Source organism: Gavialis gangeticus, unplaced genomic scaffold (genome assembly GCF_001723915.1).
Source record: "Gavialis gangeticus isolate Ggan-Ray unplaced genomic scaffold, GavGan_comp1, whole genome shotgun sequence".
NCBI classification, from domain to species: Eukaryota; Metazoa; Chordata; order Crocodylia; family Gavialidae; genus Gavialis; species Gavialis gangeticus.
Genome location: NW_017729001.1, coordinates 30,809,393 through 30,827,715, shown reverse-complemented (window position 1 = coordinate 30,827,715; position 18,323 = coordinate 30,809,393). Strand labels below are relative to the sequence as shown.

At 43.8% G+C, this 18,323-nt stretch overlaps 1 protein-coding gene and 1 long non-coding RNA gene across 10 annotated transcripts in view; one reads left to right on the top strand and one right to left on the bottom strand.

Annotated features, from left to right (window-relative positions):
• ATXN2 (ataxin 2) overlaps nucleotides 1-18,323 on the bottom strand; it is a 46,441-nt gene that overhangs the window by 3,902 nt on the left and 24,216 nt on the right. For 5 of the 9 annotated variants that reach the window (XM_019507236.1, XM_019507231.1, XM_019507235.1 and 2 more), the window contains 10 exons: nucleotides 18,022-18,092; nucleotides 16,896-17,203; nucleotides 16,188-16,251; nucleotides 15,644-15,796; nucleotides 13,876-13,942; nucleotides 11,749-11,933; nucleotides 10,899-11,028; nucleotides 7,131-7,184; nucleotides 1,189-1,334; nucleotides 417-644 (listed from right to left, as the gene is read on the bottom strand). In XM_019507236.1, the coding sequence (XP_019362781.1) occupies nucleotides 417-644; nucleotides 1,189-1,334; nucleotides 7,131-7,184; nucleotides 10,899-11,028; nucleotides 11,749-11,933; nucleotides 13,876-13,942; nucleotides 15,644-15,796; nucleotides 16,188-16,251; nucleotides 16,896-17,203; nucleotides 18,022-18,092 (1,406 nt within the window). Of the gene's footprint in view, nucleotides 1-416; nucleotides 645-1,188; nucleotides 1,335-7,130; nucleotides 7,185-7,788; nucleotides 10,576-10,898; nucleotides 11,029-11,748; nucleotides 11,934-13,875; nucleotides 13,943-15,643; nucleotides 15,797-16,187; nucleotides 16,252-16,895; nucleotides 17,204-18,021; nucleotides 18,093-18,323 lie in introns of those variants that run through there. The other 4 variants (XM_019507232.1, XM_019507233.1, XM_019507234.1 and 1 more) reach the window with 4 other exon arrangements.
• Nucleotides 651-2,205, top strand: LOC109290568. Its single transcript, XR_002095613.1, has 2 exons — nucleotides 651-939; nucleotides 1,949-2,205. It is a non-coding gene; the product is annotated as an uncharacterized LOC109290568 (long non-coding RNA).

The window sequence follows — 18,323 nt, the reverse complement described above, 5'->3', positions numbered from 1 at the left end:
CTTCCTTGCCTTTGTCTAACCTGAATCTTGGTTGCTCTCACCCCAAGGCTGACCAGCGAAAGGGCTGGCAGTGAGGTCACAAGGTCCTTACCCTCTCAGGGCTTCCCAAAGCTGTCATGAGCATTTACCCATTAGCTGGCCTTAAAAGGGTTGGGCCTTGTGTTTGCAATGGGTTTCAACAAGCACTGGACTGGAGCCCCACAGAAGCCGTCTTGGAAACATGGGGGTTACCATGCTCTGGGGCATCTAATGGAGCTTCCAGCTTTCTTAAACAGCATTAGACAAAGAGACCTAAGCAACACAGCTACTAGCCAATGCTGGGGGAAGTGCTGCTAGAAGGGTCCACTCCCCCCGACCAAGTTAGCCACGTGAAACAGGCAACACGATGTTTCTGGAAGGCTTCAAAGTGGGTTTACCTGGGGTACGTGGGCCATGTGTGGCGGATTGGTATAGGCAGGCTGAACATGGGAAGGATGGATGGTGAAGACGGTCTGCTGTGCTGTAGGAAAGCTGTTCTGCGGAGACTGTGTGTTGGAGCCTGGTGTCATGGCAGGCGGGGTCGGGGCGAGCCCCGCGTGGTAAATGGCCGACTGCTGCTGCGGGTTGGCCAGGTGGAGGGCCTGTGCGGCCTGGTGCTGATGGTGCTGCAAAGACAATGTCGTGGGAGGAGGAGAGATTAGAGCTAGCTTGTGCGCATCCACGCTAGCACCCAGGGAACAGCCCCACGCACACGGTTCAACACAGGGAAGCCAGGACACTTTGCTCAAAATTGACACTCCCAGAACGCATGTCCAGGCACCCACTGCGTGTCCGCACCCACTTGCAAGAGACGAGCTCAGCCATGGCACAATGCTCCCTTTGCGCACCTTCACAACCCAGGCTGCAGGGAAGGGACCACAGCAAGATGCCTGCAGAACCAACCTATTTCCCCACAGCCAGGTAAGCCACTACCTTTCCTCCTCTTCACCCTCATCCCAGTGCGATGGGCTGGATCTCAGGCTCACAGGACAACACAAGAAGACGACCACTAAATCCCCAGCACCCCACAGTTCCTTGACAGGCATCTTGAACACAGTTTCTAGGGAGGTTACATTGGCCCCCTGAACTGATACTCCTCAGCACAGATTTTCCCTCTGAACAAAAGATGCCAAAGTAGCAGGTGAGGCAGTGCCCCCCACGCACAGATACCTGCACTGGGCTGGGAGCAGGGTGGCTTCCGGCATGTTGGCTTTGCTGCTGGCCTGTTGGCGTGGCAGATGGCTGCGGGTGAGAAGGATGCGGATGCAGCGTAGCATTGGGATGGGCATATTGCTGAGCAAGGGAGCCAGTGGAAACTAGAATGGAAGAGGAAGTTAGTGAGACCCAGGACTTCAAATGCCCATTATCACACAGCTGCCTCCACTGGAGGACATGATTGCCTGCTACTGCTACTAGAAATTGGTCCTTTTTCCCTGAACAGGTATTACCTAAACACCTTACCTCAGCTCTACAAATTTACACTTGCTTTTGTAAAGTTTGCCCAGTTTGGCAGGAAAGCCTATAAATAACCGTAATTAAATAATTCAGCTTGACGATGTAACAGGTACTGGACACCGTCACAAGAGCAGTATTTTATCTTTGCTTTTAGTCACATGGACCAGCCCAAACAGTTTGGAAATAGCTGCATCAGAATTTACTTTTTCCAGAATTTTTTTTTAAATATGGTAATTTCCACCATCCACAAAGTCTTTGGCCTTATATCTAGCTAACCTCACCATGCTACTTTTCTGGAGATCTCATAGTTCGGTCAGTGCATGCATTTTACATGTACACCGACACATACCATGCGCATGCAAGTAAGTTAAAAGGGACCAATGGTATATTCATAAAAGCCAATTTTAGTTACAACTGGTATCTTGTATGTGAAAAACAAAAGTCCCCTCTTCCTCTCATGCCTTGGTGTTCCCAGTCTGCAAGCCTTTTGGTGTTCAACGGAAAACTGACCACCAGCGGAAGACAACTTAAATGCCCAAACCAAGCATCATGTATCAACTTCAGCTGTGCAAGCTACCGGGTATCCCCCGACAATAAAACCAACATATTCAGAAGGTCCCCAGTGAAAGGTTTGGTCACATTTTGCTACAAAATGGACAACTGTTGGCCTTTTGCTCTGAGGTTGAAGCCACAGCAAGCAGCTCCAAAAACAAACTTCACCGCACCACTGAGGGGAAATTTAACCAACTGTGCCAGTCCATGAGGAACAGAGATGCTGCCCAACACTTGCAGTTTTTTGATCCTGTACAAGTTGAGAACACAAGCCACCAAACCAGGTATAGCTCCCAGATGCCATGCAGAGTCACTACATACTCCAACTGGGCATTAACTCCTTCCAACCCTGCGACAGGATGCAGGAGGCAGTGCTCCAGTGGCACTGCATCTAACTCTCCCTAGGTCCTGAACCCAACTCTTGCCCCCAGCTGTGCTCACGTCACTGAGTGCAGGGCCCCTGTACGGCTCCACGCACACGAAAACAGAGAGCTCTCATCCAACTGTTCTGAGAAGGGGGTTAAAGGAGACAAAAAGTGTAAATGCCTCCAATAAAGGACACTCCTGCTATCGTATTGCTTTGCTGTGTACCCCAGACATGTCCCAGTCACTCAGTTGCCCAACACTTCCCAAGCCAGTTTGCTATTACTTCTCTACTGCCTTCTGTTTGATCAGTCACTTCAACGCTGCCCCACTACCAGAGGGCTACTTCTCCTGCAACAGCCGTGCAGGAGGTCTTACAGCACATTCGACCCTTCTAAAATAATGTGTCTGTCCTTTAAAAGGCATCACTAAGTCTTCTCTGACCTCCTGCTTCAGGCCAACAGTACAACAGTGGCATCCACCGAGGTCAGATTCTGCAATGCGGAGACGACATCGCAAGGCTTTTGAGCTGCGGGATGAAGGTGTTATTTTGAGCCTGCCTCTTGTTACAGCACTGAAACGGATGTCCCACAGACACTCTGAGCTGGGAGTTCAGTTTTTTGAGCTGCAAAATCTGCCTGAAACTGTCCGTGTTCCTGTGCTGACAAATGAGAACTGGGATCCTGCCCTGATAAACTGTTTTGATGCTCAAATTTAAATCATTGTTTTGTTTTTTTCATGTTGCTACTAGGGTTTCATCGGCAGTGGCACCAGATGCCTAAAGCAGTGACGTATTTCTCGCTTCCTGCAAGATCGGCTGAACGGGGCGTTTTACACATTCCAATTCAAAACCAGCTCCTTGTTTCCGTTTCTACATTTCCTCTCTTCAGGGACCTCTTACTCTATTGTACTGGCTCTGTGCTGATATATTCCTATGACTAGTCCAAGGCAGGTGGGAAGCATCTCCATGTTAATGATGGGGAACGGAGGCAGAGGGATTCAGTTCTTTTCCAAAGGTTACGCAGCACTAGGAACCGCATCCAGCCCTTCCACGGTCTTAACCACAAAGCGATCCTGCCTCCCTGCCGAGGAAGCTCAGTTCCACCCAGGCAGGGATACCGAAGCAGGATTTCAAGCTATAAGATGCTCCAAGTTTCCCACATCCAGCCAGCCTTCATTCAGGAGAGGTCATTCCTCAAGCTACAGAGGAATAAGAGACTACCACAAATCTCTCTCGAGCATACAAACTTTGTGCTGAAGAATGGACTGGGCAGGCAAGTCACTGGCGCACGTTTGTCTAGTCCTCACGAGCAATCTAAGTGCAGAGGAACAAAAGTAAGTCACTGGCGTCCGGCAATGTATCCGACGGCCTTATGTCCACAGCCGGGGAGAGAACGCTGTTTGTCAGCAGATTTCTGGTTTAAGACCTGGGATTCACTGCCGCTTGAAATCTCAGATTTCCATCTCTGCAGTGCATTTATCTTCATAACCTACTTCAGTCAGCTTCAGGTTTTTTAGGTATAACTTCTATGTCAGATGCTGCAGCAAGTTCTGTTTTAATGGTAAAACTGAAGAATAATTCCTCTTTTAGTCTTCCTGAAGCTTTCTTACTTGAGTAAAACCTTTGTATGAAATCCATTTAAGCCTCAAGAGAATCAGAGTCAGTTAAATTGAAAGTGGTGGGAACCTTTCATACTGCCATGGTGCAGACTTCAATTCAGGTCACTCGAAAAAGGTTTTTTAAATTTATTTCTAAAGAAACTGGTTTTCCAGAGCTATTGATTCCTCATGCTAATCATCCCATAAACAGGTTAAGACAGCATTTCATTTTGTAAAGGCCTTTCCTTCCCTTTTATTATCACGTGTGGGAGAAAACTGCGTATGTGCTCTCACTGATCTCCATATAAAGTAAGCTTCTTCAGCATCAGTTAGTTCTAGGGAGATTTAAATGATGGTGGCACTTGATTACTATACACAGAAGTATCAAGAACATAAAGTAGTCTTGCAAAATAGTCATGAAAATTTACCATTCTAGAAACAATCAAGCTGCCTTTACTATGACAGCTGATTAAAAAAGGGTTTGTTCATCAAGAGTCACCCTACATGTATTTTTGAGTCATCTCTATTACCACAGAAAGGAAGTATAACTAACAAGCCAGCTGAAGTCATATTACACTTTCCTTGCCCCATAAGCAGGGCTGTGGTTTTCCACAGTTTATTGTCAAAGGGTACAGAGAGATGAAACAATTCTGCCAAATTAAAAGGGGTGGGGGGACTACTGCTCATGAACATGAATCATCAGATGCATTACAGCTGTTCAGCATGTGCATTCAATTCTGTAGTAAGTGGGAGCCGCACTGTGGGACACTTTACCTTTGCATGAAATAGCTGCCAGAATTACCAGGGTTTAGTTCTCACCTGTGCTAGGATACAGCAGACATCGCGAACTGATGCAGCGTGTCACCCTGACACACGGTGAAGCGTTCCTTCTTAAGCCGATACCAGTGTTTTGAATGCCCATTCCCCAACATGGGGTAAAGTGCGGAGAAAGCTCTACTTAAGGATTTAGCCATGCCGCCTCAGTCTGAGCAATCGAATCGTCTCACCTTCAGCAGAAATGCTCTCTCTCACCCCTAAGTCATGATCTCTCATTTCCTAGCAACACGCACTAGGTGATTTACTTCACACCTACAGCATCTTCTAAACAAGCCAGATTCTCAATGTGGCTGCCATTTCGATAGCAATAGCCAGGTAAAATAAGCAGTTCGGCATTAGATTGGGCAAAACACCAGAAGGGTTTTTTAATTGAATTCACCCCAACTAAAATCAAGCCAGAAAAAAACACACCAGAGTTGACATGGGTGACAACCGCAGACAAAAAGGGGAAAAAGACAGACAGTGCAAGGCCACAGATATAGCCCACATGAAAAAATGAGAGCAGCAGAGACCACACAGAGAACAACTGGCCCCAGGCTGAAGTCAACCTCTTCACCACAGAAGCTCCCATTTCCCTTTCAGAAAGGTCAGGGCTGACTAGGGATTTAGTGGCACTGGCCAGGTGGACCCTACTATTCCAGATACCGACCAAGGAATTGGCTTGAAGGCTACTGCCAGACCCAGTAAGATGGTGAGGATAACTGCATTTAAAAGACTCAGTTTGAATGGTAGGAAGCAAAGAAATAACAAGGTCTCTTTCATGGTATAAACACATACAAAGTCATTTTACACATGTACAATGGAGTCATTTAAAAGAATACCTACTAAAGGAATGAACATGGTAAAAGGATTTCAATGCACCAAACCAAGACGTGTGAACACACTGAAACCCCCTCCAGGGAATCCGAGCCAGTGTCTGGTATGCAGCCTGGCAGCCAACAAGAGTCACTCCGCACGTCCTGCATGCCAGACAAAAGCCAGGTTACCATCCTTTCAAATCCAGCACGTGTTCAGGACCAGGAGTTACATGTTCTTATATCCTCTTGAATGAGCTGACCTACAGACAGGCGGGTACAAAAGAGCAGATGGCTGCTACGAACACAGGCAGATGGAAACATTTACTAGCTTGCTGCAGTACAGGAGCAGGCTGGGGAGACCCAGGAGTGAGGTCCCACCCTTCCCAGCAGAGCTATCCAGTGGGCAGGGCTGGATGCCCGTGCCTCAGCCCAGCCGTGGATAGCTGCTGGAACCACTGTCCTCACTAAAGGAAAAGCTTGCTTGCTGGTTTGCATATTAAGAGTAACATACTTCACTCTGGAATGGTAACTGGGCTCTATGCTCCCGATCCCAAACACAGGGGCCGCCAGCAAAAGAATCAAATCCTCAGTATTTCCCTTGTCCATTTGTTTCAGTTGGCCTATGCCAGATCTTCCCTCCTCCACCGTTCTGCTTTTGCAATTAGGGGTGACTGAGGCCTGCTAACAGTTCACGAAGACTACTCACCGCTCTTGTTCAATGCATACAGATAAGCTAGACTTGGGCCATTTAAAATATGCTAGGAATGAGGCTGCAGAGACCAGCTTGCCACTTGGCATGCTGGCACTGGACAAGGACTGCAAGGCCAGGTAATGCATGTGGCAGTGCTCAACTTGACAGGGAGGAACCCACCCCCAGGCACCAGCAAAGAACATGGTGCCAAGCATGGAGCCATCTCCTGCAACTACCACTGGAGTGCAGGACCTGGTCCTCCCATAGGGCTCACAGTTCAGACCTCAGCATTTTGTTCTTGGTAAAGTACTAGCATTCCCTTCCCAATTAACCCAGAGACACCCAAAAATCCCATCTTTGGGAAAGGGCAGAGGAAAAGGAGAAGTTTGCAGAGGTTGTAAGCTTAGAGATGCTCAGTGTTTGGTCACCCCTGCACAGCACAGGCATTTTGGTTGCAGATGACAGCTGGGACAGAAGATGTGGTTGGGGGTCATTTTCATTTCAAGATCCAGCACAGACTGGTTGAATGCAGCGTTTGTTGCACAAAGCATGACATTCACTCAGCAAGCGCAAATGCATTTAAATGCATCCATTTCTCAGACAGGTCAGTCTACTGCGCATTAGCTCTAGGTGCCTGTAAGGTCAGTCATTCAACAGCTCCTTTCCCAGGTTCACAGAAAGTAGCTTTCCTGCATTTTTCTGTCTTTTGGCTTGATGCAAAAAGAACTACTCCTTTACCATGTTCATTCCTTTAAACACCTATTCTTCAGAAAGTGCTTTTCTGTACAATCAAAATTAGTACAAAAAACCCAACTCACTGGCAAAGTAGAAAGAAGGGCCTGTCTCCTTGCTGTATGGTATTTTGGGACATGCTGAATTTGGGAAATAGAAAGGTAAATTAGCCTCTTGCCATGTGCATGATTCCACTCTTCTGGAAAGGTCAACATTCATTTTGTGCAGATTGTAGGTTCATGCAGATATATGTATTTGTTCAGTTAGTACTGCTGGAGATTGGCAGCAAAATTTCTAACATAGTGACACTGATATAAATAAGTCCCAGTGAGGCCTCTGTCTGAACGGTAACACCAAGGTCTCCAGTTGCTCTTGATTTACAATGTAATACAAATAAAAATAAAATAAAGAGTACATCTGTTAAGGGGGCCAGGATATTTCACTAATAAACTTCAGTGACGGAGTTAACAGTTGTAATAAAGCAAACAAATTGGCCCTTCTTTTTCAACAGCACTATTAGTGTTCTTAACAGCGCTGTAAGTCAGGTGATCGGTTTGCTCTTAGTCCCCGAGTTACTGGGTGGTTATAACATACCCACCACTGTACTAGTTAGGATACGAGAATTTATTCTACTGCTGAGACAGAAAACCAGATAGGGTTAGAGAAAACACCAGACCAATAAAAACATGTGCAGAAGAGAAGGAGGATCAAGAACAAGCAAAGGAATTAATAATTTCTCTTGTGTAAAACCAAGTACTGGTTTTATACAAAGCCTTTAGAACACACAGGGAAGTTTTCACAGCAGACAGCAGTTATCTAAAACAGAGTCATTTGAATAAAAAATAGTTAAACTACTGAAAGTTAATTGTTACAGGAATATATTTGCCCTCACAGCTTAAAATTGTCAGGGGTTCTCCTGGCAAACCAGACCCAGTGTATATCATTCTGCAGGTGACAGCAACCAGACAAATTCAGTTTCCCCTTCAGTGACTGGTCCAGTAAACTTCACTGATCAGTGATAAAAAGGTGCACTGAGCCATGGCGGATAACATGGCAATAAGTGGCCCATAGTTTAGGGGAGGCAAGAAGCTCCAACTGTTCTTTGGGACAAGCAGGTGGTTTAATAGGGCAGGAGGGATGATCCAGCATTAAGTTGTTTTTATTGGACAGTTAAGGCCAAATACTGCTGCTTTGTTCCATGATTAGGCACTTAAACCACGTTGTTTAAGTGGCTGAAACTTACCACCCAAATCAGGCAGGTATCGGAGGCTTTTTTTTACAATCATTTCCTGCTCTACCACTTGGTTGCATCAATGGATTGTTTAATATTAGTATTTAAAAGTGCCATTACTGAGACACACGCACGCAGTTGAGTACAGCACTAATTCCTGGGTTTTGGTGGCCATGAAGTTCAGCTACTTTGCTTCCCTTGAAGATGCTCCTGTTCCAGGAGCTGAAGAAACAACAACAGAAGCATGCAATAGCTAAGAGCAGTAAGGAAGAAGCCAGCCAGATCCCCAGGAGTTACCTGGTACTGGACGTATCTGGCAAACCCATTCAACTACACAGCAGAAACAAAGTGGGGGGGTGTCTTTGAGTGCTTCAAACACTTTTCTTTGCAGTCAGAAAGATTCACCAGGCATGAGCTATCAGAAGCACTTCAGATTCAGTGTCTTCTGGCATGAAGAACCTTTTTGCAGAGTGGCTAGATAATCAAATGGGCAGAAAAAAGCTTATTTCTCTTCTGCAACAGGTGACTATTTTTTGAGGCGAGTAACACAACCAAGTTACAAAAGTGGAGTTTCAGTTCTTGCTGGAGCACCTTTCCCATTTTAAGGAAGCGCTAGAAAAGCAAAATGTTTTGTAAGCAGTACTCCCCAGCGCAGCTTGCAGACTTCTTCCTCAAAACACCCAAGCGCGCACACAGAACAAATCTGATAGCAAATGGAGTTCTTCCACGAACAATGAAATGGTATCTCAAAATATCATCCATTACATTGATGGACAGAGGAGCCTTAATACACTTCATCCCCAAAGCAGTGGGGGAAAAATTAAAAAAAAAAAATAATCAGGGAATAAAAATAAAAAGGCAGAAGTAAATGAGAACTTGCTTGAGTGACTTTATTCTAGAAAACAGAAGTAGTGGCTGTTATTCCTAACTGTGCATGGCAAAAATCATGCAGAAGGAAGTTGTTACTCTAGATTCACCAAACAGCTCTGAAAAAATTAACATCAGTTTGAAAAGTGCTTTCCAAGATGTGCTGTCATACCCACTTTACAGATGTTGAAGGGAAAATTAAGATTTTTAAGAAAGTAATACACGCCTACAAAAATGTTATTACAGATATCCTCTTACAGTACAAGTCAAAACTGCAGACATCTTAAGCGCTCGTGTTGCCTAGTTTAAGCTATTATGAGTGTATCCAGCAAAGTGCCCTATAGCAGTCTACCCTGGCAGCAGTACACCAGCTTATCCAATGCTACAATTTGCTCATGCAAACAGCCAGCTATTGATGCATGGAAGCTGAAGTGTTGCCTTCCAGATGCACAGTAGTTCCAAGGTCTTCAAGAAGCTAACACTTGAGACACTTGCTGAAATGTGAATGGGGAATGCTCTGCATCTGAGCTACTATGTTAAGAGTCATTCACTAAGCCACTGATGGAAAACCTAGCCAGCTAAGCAGGCATTTTAATGGAGTCATGTTAAAGTAGGCAATAAAGGACATGCCTGAAGATGCCGAGAACATGCTTCCATCACCCACTGCAGATACTTTCCTTGTCCGACATTTATCTCCATCTTTAAGTCCCCAAAAGACCATGGGTCTATGTTCTCAGGGGCCAGCCTGTGACAACCTATTCTGAAGAAAAACCTTGCCCCAACTGCCTGTACTTTTATGAAGCTTGAGAGACTTTTTAGTGTTTCATTTTTCCAGGATTTCAGCAAGGTTGGTGCAAGCAAAAGGTGACAAACCGATCATTCTGGAGATTCCTGGTCATCACTGAAGTCAGAAACTAAACACTTAAAACATGAATTTAAATATTTATATTCCGTTTACCAAGGAAACATTAGCCTACACATAAAATGACACTTTGCTTGGATGACAGTCTTTACACTGTTAACAGTATCACTAGCATTAAGGCAGTGGTTTGCCAGTTACCAGAAACAGAAGTCTCAAATTCCAAAACTGCAGTCATGGTCTCATCACAGAACTTCAGCCCCAATTAGCCCAAGAAAAATCAATTGGGGTGTGTCGTGCGTAGAGCATCAAGAAGTTTCCAAAGACTTCATTCAGCTGCTATCTCTTAGCACAGTGAGTCTCAAGCTGGATGCCATGGCATCCCGGGGTGCCTTGAGATCCTTTCAAGGGTAATGCAGGGTGCCACACAATGACAGCACTGTTAGTGCACAAACATGATTCACAAGATAAACCCAGGGATTTTAAACAGGAATCCATAGTGCCAAGAGCATGCTGAGCTCTTGTGGTCTCTGAGTTGCTTGCAACAAGAATTACTCTACTGTTTTTCTGTTGTCTAAAATGGGCAAAAACGAAGTTGGCATTTTACAAGGGGTGCCTGATATCTAACGAGGTTGAGACTGCAACCATAGCAGCGTCTCACAACTGCATTTGCTGTCAGTCACTTGCCCCTTGTTGAAATTAGCTCCCTGGGGTTATTTTCACTTTATTTCGAGCAACTCAAATTTGCGATGTGTTGCTCGTTACTTTCACAGCTCATAGGCCAGGTCTACTTACAGAATCTTAAATGCGAGACCCAGATTTGAAGTTTGAGATTAAATATATCCCTGCACAATGTAACAACTTAAAAAGTTACATGTAACACAAAACGTTTCCTACCATACATAGCATGCGTCTGCTCATGCGCACCATACTGTGTTGAAGAAGATACTAAACCGGGCTGTGCATGGGTCGGCGGGGCCATCATTCTAGCATTGCCCTGTATTACAGGGCTATAGACATGAGGATGCTGTGCCAAAGACAGGAGGAAAAATGAAAGTCAAAAACTGTTCTTGTGCAGAAATGAAGCAGTCTTTCAAGCTAGTGCAGTACATCTTTAGAGGCACTTGATGCTAATTTGGAAACTTGTAGCTTTTTTTTTTTTTTAAAGTTAAAAATAAAGTAAGACTCTCCCCCCATCCCTCAAGCCACACACTTGAATCACCTTTTTCCAGACTGCCCCTTCAAGTGTAATGCAAGCAGTAACTTCCACAAAAAAGAACAGAGTACTGCTAAGCAGACACAGAAGGAATGTTCACAGTGAATAAAAAGCTATTAAACTATGTTCAGGGACTGAAAATATGCAGCCATCAAAACACTAGCCCACTTATTCATTCAAAAGAGATATTTATAATTAATGGTGACACAGGTATTCTATATCTGAGGTAGGTATTTACTGATAAAGTTTACATTAATGTCTGCAAATGACTTTGAACAGAGTCTATATTCTGTATTCCTCCAGAATCTCCTTACCATTTACAATTGCTACAGGTATAGTTCACAATTCTAGGATTAACACTGCACTTTCACAGTTAGGTATCACTGAAAAAAACACACCCTTGTTTCTCTTATTTACTGGACCATCATGGTTACAACACTCCAACCCCACTTCAATGAACAGACGTTTGATAATTCACCTGCTGCAAGCAAGAACATGCCAAGACATGACACCAACACAAAGGTGTCTTACCTGAGACTGATAGTGTGGCACATGCTGCACAAGAGGCTGATTAGGGAACTGCTGGGGGCTATAGGCAACATACTGAGTTGAATAAGCTGGTGGTGTTGCAACAATCGGAGGGCCAGCTGCTGATGCAGGATGCATCATGGTGCTCTGATGATGCTGGTCTTGCCGCTGTTGTGGCATATTTGGTACTATAAAGCAAGGAAGACTTCGTGTGAGAGGGGTGGACCTAGAACAAGACAATGTACTCAAATACCCTCACTACCAGCTTTAACCATGCATTTTAGAAGCAAGTGACAGATATGAGTCTAAAAAAGAACGCAGTGACTGCCTTCCCATAGCTGGTGTTGGTTGCTCCAGCAATGATTTGGTGCTCACATCTTTTACATGCTGCCATGAAGGATGGGACAACAGAAGGAATCTCTTGGTCACAGTCAGAGCTAAAGAGGAACTCAGTGCTAGGAGGAGGAGGAAGAAGGGGGCTAGCAAAAGGAAAAGAGTACATCTAAACTGTAGAAGAGCACAGAGGTACCAGAGCTAGGTCAGCACAGGCTGGTTCTCTCTGCTGAGGACAGAGAGGGTAATTTAGCACTGCTGGGCTTCCACGCTGCCACAGTTCCAGGGCCCAAGCTGACTTGTCTGTAGGCAGCTCAGGTAATTGCTATGCTACACTGCAGCAGATAGACCCACAGAGCGAGAGGAAGAGGGGCAGCAACACTGAAGAGGCAGCAGCAAGCTTGTTTGGGAGGATGGAGTTTCACTTGCAAAACAAATAGAAAAAAGCTCTCTCAAGGCAAAAAAAGCAGCTTCGGCAACATGAAATGGAGCTTCAGTGCCTGGGATTTAAAGGCAAGCCCCACATGATGGTTGAGAAACATGCATCACAGCAGAGTCACAAAACAGAAGTCACTGCAACACTGAAGGAAGGTACTTAAAACAAAAGAACAGAGCACATCATCCGACAGCAGAGAGCAGGGAAGAAAGGGATTATATTAGTGGTCTCTGAAACTTAAAGGCCTACACTGTTTCATTAGGAGGGGCTACACTCTGCAAAGCTGTCCTGCACGCTACACTGAGACTTCATCTACTCCAAACACACGCTTGAATGGCTTGAACACTGACACTTCCTATGTGCTCTCACCTCTTGGGAAGAGGTACATGGAGAGTAAAGAACACAATACACAACTGGTATAATCAGAATAGTAATCCCATGTAGTCAGAACTGCCCAGCACTCCCTCCCCTCAGGGGATTTGAAAATAAAATCCTTTCGTGTGTTTTTATTTTTGCTTTCTGGTTTGTAGCTTTAGGATACACTTATCTAGCTTTTCTTCACAACTATTACAGGTATTAACCCATGTTTAAACCAGAGCAGAGATGCTCTCACATTCAACTGCCTCCAGTAACTGGGGCTTAAACCCCAACCAGCAAAGAATGTAAAACTCAAACTGTCAAAACAGACAAACGTAGAAGAATTTACTGTAACAAGGCCATAGCAAAACAGCTCCTGCTTTCTGCACACCAGGTGCATTAAAACTTAGGTGCTGCCCTTCAGTTATGTATACACACTAGATGCCCAGGCATCACTCCCAGGGAAGCACAGTACAGCCCTAGAAATACCGAGTTAAGGCACTTATTCCGTTCTTTGAGTGCAAGATGAATTCAAAACCTAGTGAGCTCATGAGAGCAGCAGGAAGCCATTCTGAGTGGTCCTCCAAGACAGCAAGGAGGAACAAAAATAAACTCTTTTCTGCAGGGTATCATGGAAGAATACTATAAAAATATCCTACTGAGACCAACTCAATGCTCTGCTGCAACTGCTACAAAGAGATCCTCTTCTTCACCATCTGGGAAATACGGGAGACTGAGCTGTTTGGCAGCTAGATGTTTCAAAATACTGGAAGGATTTTGAAATGTGGTCACCATGTACTAAATTCAGATGCATGCAATTCTAACATCACACAGCATTTTTAATAGTCAACACAGAATTCGCATTGCTACTTACTTATGCTGATTAAATAAATAAATACTGGCAGAGAACAAGGTAACAATGTCATCTGGACAACGCTGTGCAAGTCTGTTTCTCTATTCATGCCACATGCAGTCTTAAACTGAACAGGCAGTATTACTCTCACCTTTACCTGCTCTATATGTCTTGGCTTGGTTCACTGGCATGGGTGTCATGGGAATAGGATACAAAGGCTGAAATTTAAAAAAAAAAAAAAAAAAGGAGATTAGAATAGGACATTTAAAACTGTGTCTGAGAAACATCAGCTAGGCATTTTCAGCCCTGACTCTGGTAAGTTTGTAACCACAAGTGAAAAATCAGAAATAATCTGTGTTCTCTCCCAAGAACTAGTGCATTTTTTTTTATTTCCCCAAGACAAACGATAAAGATGGCAACAGTGTCAAGAGCACAATAATTACAGAGGAAGCCTAAATGGAGGAAAAGAAAAAGACATCTGAAAAACACCTCTACACAAACCTTTCAGCTGGTGGAGTGGCTGAAGTGTGATTCTAGGGACACGAGTACTACCTTTTCTTACTCACCACACTTATGAGGGGAGGTAGTGCAGTCATCAAATATTTAAAATGGGGTGTACAACCCCAAAGCGTTTGAGAACCAGTGAACTAGAGCATACTTCCAGGAAAAAGAAAAAGAATAGGAAAACATTTGTAATCTAAACTCTACGATGATCATTTATTTTAATGTAAAACCTTATCCCACAATACTGACATTTTAGTCCTTTGTTGAGATCACATAATGATTACAATCCAAAAAAAGGAGATGAGTTTGGTTTTGTTTTCTTAATTTGTTGCTACTAAAAAATGAACCCGAAACACATTCCAGTAACACAGCTCTGCATTCTTCTGCTGAAAGAAACTACACCACAAACATTTATAGAAGTTTGATGATTTGCCTAGTTGCATGGTATGAGTATTTGAAAGGGCTGCAGCCTTTCCTAGTCTGACCTGCTCCTCAGCCAAAATACCAGGATTCCCTATCAGCTCAGAAGAGTGTGATAAGAATTTAACTTGCATATGGAAGCCACCAGATAAGATAGAAGACCATTAATTTAACGTTTTGCAAGGCCAGCTTTAGCTTTACTGTAGCAATCCTCCATCCCCACCATTCACTCACTCACCTCCGCACAGGATGTTGCTCAGGTCAGGACAATATAAAGACAACACAATAATTTTGGCCAACTGTTCAGTGCTCTAGACTTGTAAGGATAGCTCTAGGTCTATTGTGTAACAGAACTCCCCTGTAGGTATTGCTATTAAGTTTGTGTGTCCAGATATCCAAGAACATGTGGTCTGCAACAATCCCCTCTCAAGGAGAACAGTGATTCAAGGTATAACATCGGCAGAAGAAAGTCTACAGGTCAAGTTTACGGCAGATGCTGCACATCTCATCAAGCTACTATATAGGGTGCAGCCTCTGTGACGACAGCAGTCTAGCAACATGGCTAGGGGCTGAGAGGGGAACAAATGCTAGTACAGAACATAAAGACTGCTGCGCACCTGGAAGAAAACATCAGCTCACTTGTCAGTTGTATGAGGGCAAGCAGAAAGCAGAGGAAGGGTAACACAGCTAGTAAGAATCAGAGTCCCTTTGAAATGCATTGCTCCAGGAATTCCTATAAGAATTTAAAATTTAAACACCCATGGCAAGAGGCAGCTCTGCATGTTTGTGGTTAGGTAACTGCATAAGCCAGAAATGAAACATAACTTGTACATAGGTATAATGGTGTCTACTTCCATGAGCACTCAGCATTAACAGCCAACACAACAGGCCTCATCAAGTTCCTTCAGTTTTTAAAGAGTGAGCACTCAGATAATCACCTGAAACATGCCGAGAGCTTCACATTCTATCCAGTAATTAAACTTGAGTTGCTTTACCTGCACGCCTGGACTCACTGGGACTGGGTACATCATATTTGGTGCAAAACAGACAGGTTGAGTATACACTGGAGTCGGCTGTTGATGACCCACCATAGAAGGGCTGGGCTGAGCCTGTGGACGAGGCGAGGTGGGTGTCGTAGAGGGCTTCGGCTGCAAATAAACAGAGATGGTCAGCTCAGTGTCAGGGGAATGCAGAGTACCCCTATTTATATCCTGAATGTGAACCTTATTTGTGCTCCGATATAACGTTTAAACTGACAAGAAGGACTGACCCTGTGTTCACCTGCTTGCATGGAAAAGCTGAGAAACCGAAAGCAAAAAGTGTATTAGGATTCCAGAACTGGAAAGACTTGCGTTCCAGCTACTGCCTGTGCTGGCAAATTATTAGGCAGGAAAGTTGGTTCAAGCCAGGGAGAGACAGGAAGCGGAAAACCACTGTCCAGCATGAAGGAGTTGACCCAAAACAGGGATGAAGAAAAACCATGCGATTGCAGTTACCCAAGATGTGTAATGTACATGCCAAAATAAAACAGCAGCTTACCTGAGCAAAAGATCGAGGGTTGAACTCCTTTGCATTTGGATTAAGTGTAGATTTTCTAACTTGCCTAAACAAACACATACAAGGAATTCAAGGTTTAGAATTATTCCCCAACAACTGTTTCCCCTGAATTTGTCCATGGTTCAAGTTTTAGAGTAATTAACATCCCTTAAAAATCTCATCTGAGCAGGCTTCTGAGAAACATGACAGGTGATTAGGATTGTGAATCCAAAAAGATGACAAAGCCAGTAGGGAAATACAAATCGCCCGAGCGAGGGACTAACATTAGAGGGGTGGGGATGAGGAAGGGAACACAACTAGATACAGAAAATACAATGTTAGCCAACTAAGGCTACATGGACAGTAATGTCCAGACAAAATGCAACCACCATGCCTGTTTCTGCACAGCCTGCCTTCGATACAACTTGTAAATCGAATTAACAGAAGGGGCAGGAGGACAAAAGCACTTATTTTACAGCCTTGGCACTGGTTTATTGCATGGCACCAAGCAAAAGTAATTCACCTCTGCCTCAGTTCTCCTATCTGTAAAATGGAGATAAGTTCACCCACTTAGCTCAGAGGTCTTCAAAGTTGTTCATTCTTTTCAAGCTGGAACCTGGTTTCATACTATGCAAATGCTAAGAAAGTACTTCCCATCCTCCCCCACCCCCCAAACAAAAATACTGGCTTATTAAAGCTGTAATTACTTACTCAGCAGTATCTTTTTTCTCCTCTTTATCCTCCTTCTCTTGTTTACTGCCTGGTCCAGATGTCTGTACACCTTGGGAGGTTACTTCTGGCCCTCGCTTCTGCTCAGAGCTACTACTAATTGATGGAGAAATACTGGGACTATTCGGCTTGCTACTGCCACTGTTAGAGTTGGCATTACTGCTGGTTTCAACAACAGATTCTTTAGAAGTTGATTCTGTTTTCTCTTTCATTGTATCTCTTGATTTCTCATTTTCTCGGTTTTTATTTAGCAGCTGATCTACTGTGTCTGGTGCAGAACTTGGCTGTAACTGAAAACAAAGAAATACTAATACTTTCAGCAAGTATCATCTCTCTGCAAACATGTAGACAACAATTCTTGTATAATCAGAAGGAAGGTTCCATTAGATGTGTATAGCTTCAGCATGAAAAACATTTTAATTGAGGATACACTTTTTAAGTTCAAGAAGTGCACACATATGGTGAGCCTCCACGCAGATGTTAAAAGAAGCAATTTGATGGAGCTCAAGAAATTCCTTTTCATTTTTTAAAGGAAGGAACAGATTAGGACAAACCCAAGAAGTCTCTATATATTCATCTCTGCAACTTAAGTGACACTTGACAATTAGGTAACCGATTTAAAACCCATTTGTGTTCTTAGCTATTTAAGAAGTTCAGTTAGAATGTTTTAGGAAAGTTATTAGACACAGCATGGTACATCTGCTGCTGCTGCTAACTAGCAATTTGGTAAAAGGAAAGACAATACAGCTTACTTCAGGAAGCTAAATGTGTGTTCTCCCAATGTTCTAGCTTCTTGGGCCCAGAAATCAACAGGTTCCAAGCAGCATTTCACTAAAACATCTAAACTGTAATCTGAATGTTACATACTCTTATCTCACTGGGACACCTGATCACTACAGGCAGATCAAGCAGAGTCACCACTGACTTCATATTGGCTTGTGTCACAATCTTACATGGATATTTTTTGTGTGAATTACATGCTAATCTGAACGGTTTTCTTGTTGATAAGTATGTTCAGCTCATTAATAGGAAATCTAGACTCACATCAAAGGAAGAGAAGTGCATATTGGTTAACTAAAAGGTAGCTGTGCATATGAAACATACTTACCCTAAAGTCATTCTTAAATTTCTTTAAGTCATCAATCTGTTTTCTGTGTTCCGAAACCATTGGAGATACACCTGCCAAACATAATATACATATTCAAAGTCTAAACTCTGACTAAGCACAAAGCAAGCTCAGAGTCATGAACATAAGTCTTACAAGAACAAAACAGATAAATGCCTTTGATTTAAGAGGTTGCTGCAACTCCAGGCAGAGCAAACACTGTCTAGCAATCCTAATCCAGCCAAGAGCATAAAAAGATGAAAAACTTCAAGGGCCAAACTAAGGGAAGAGTGGGTGATCTCATC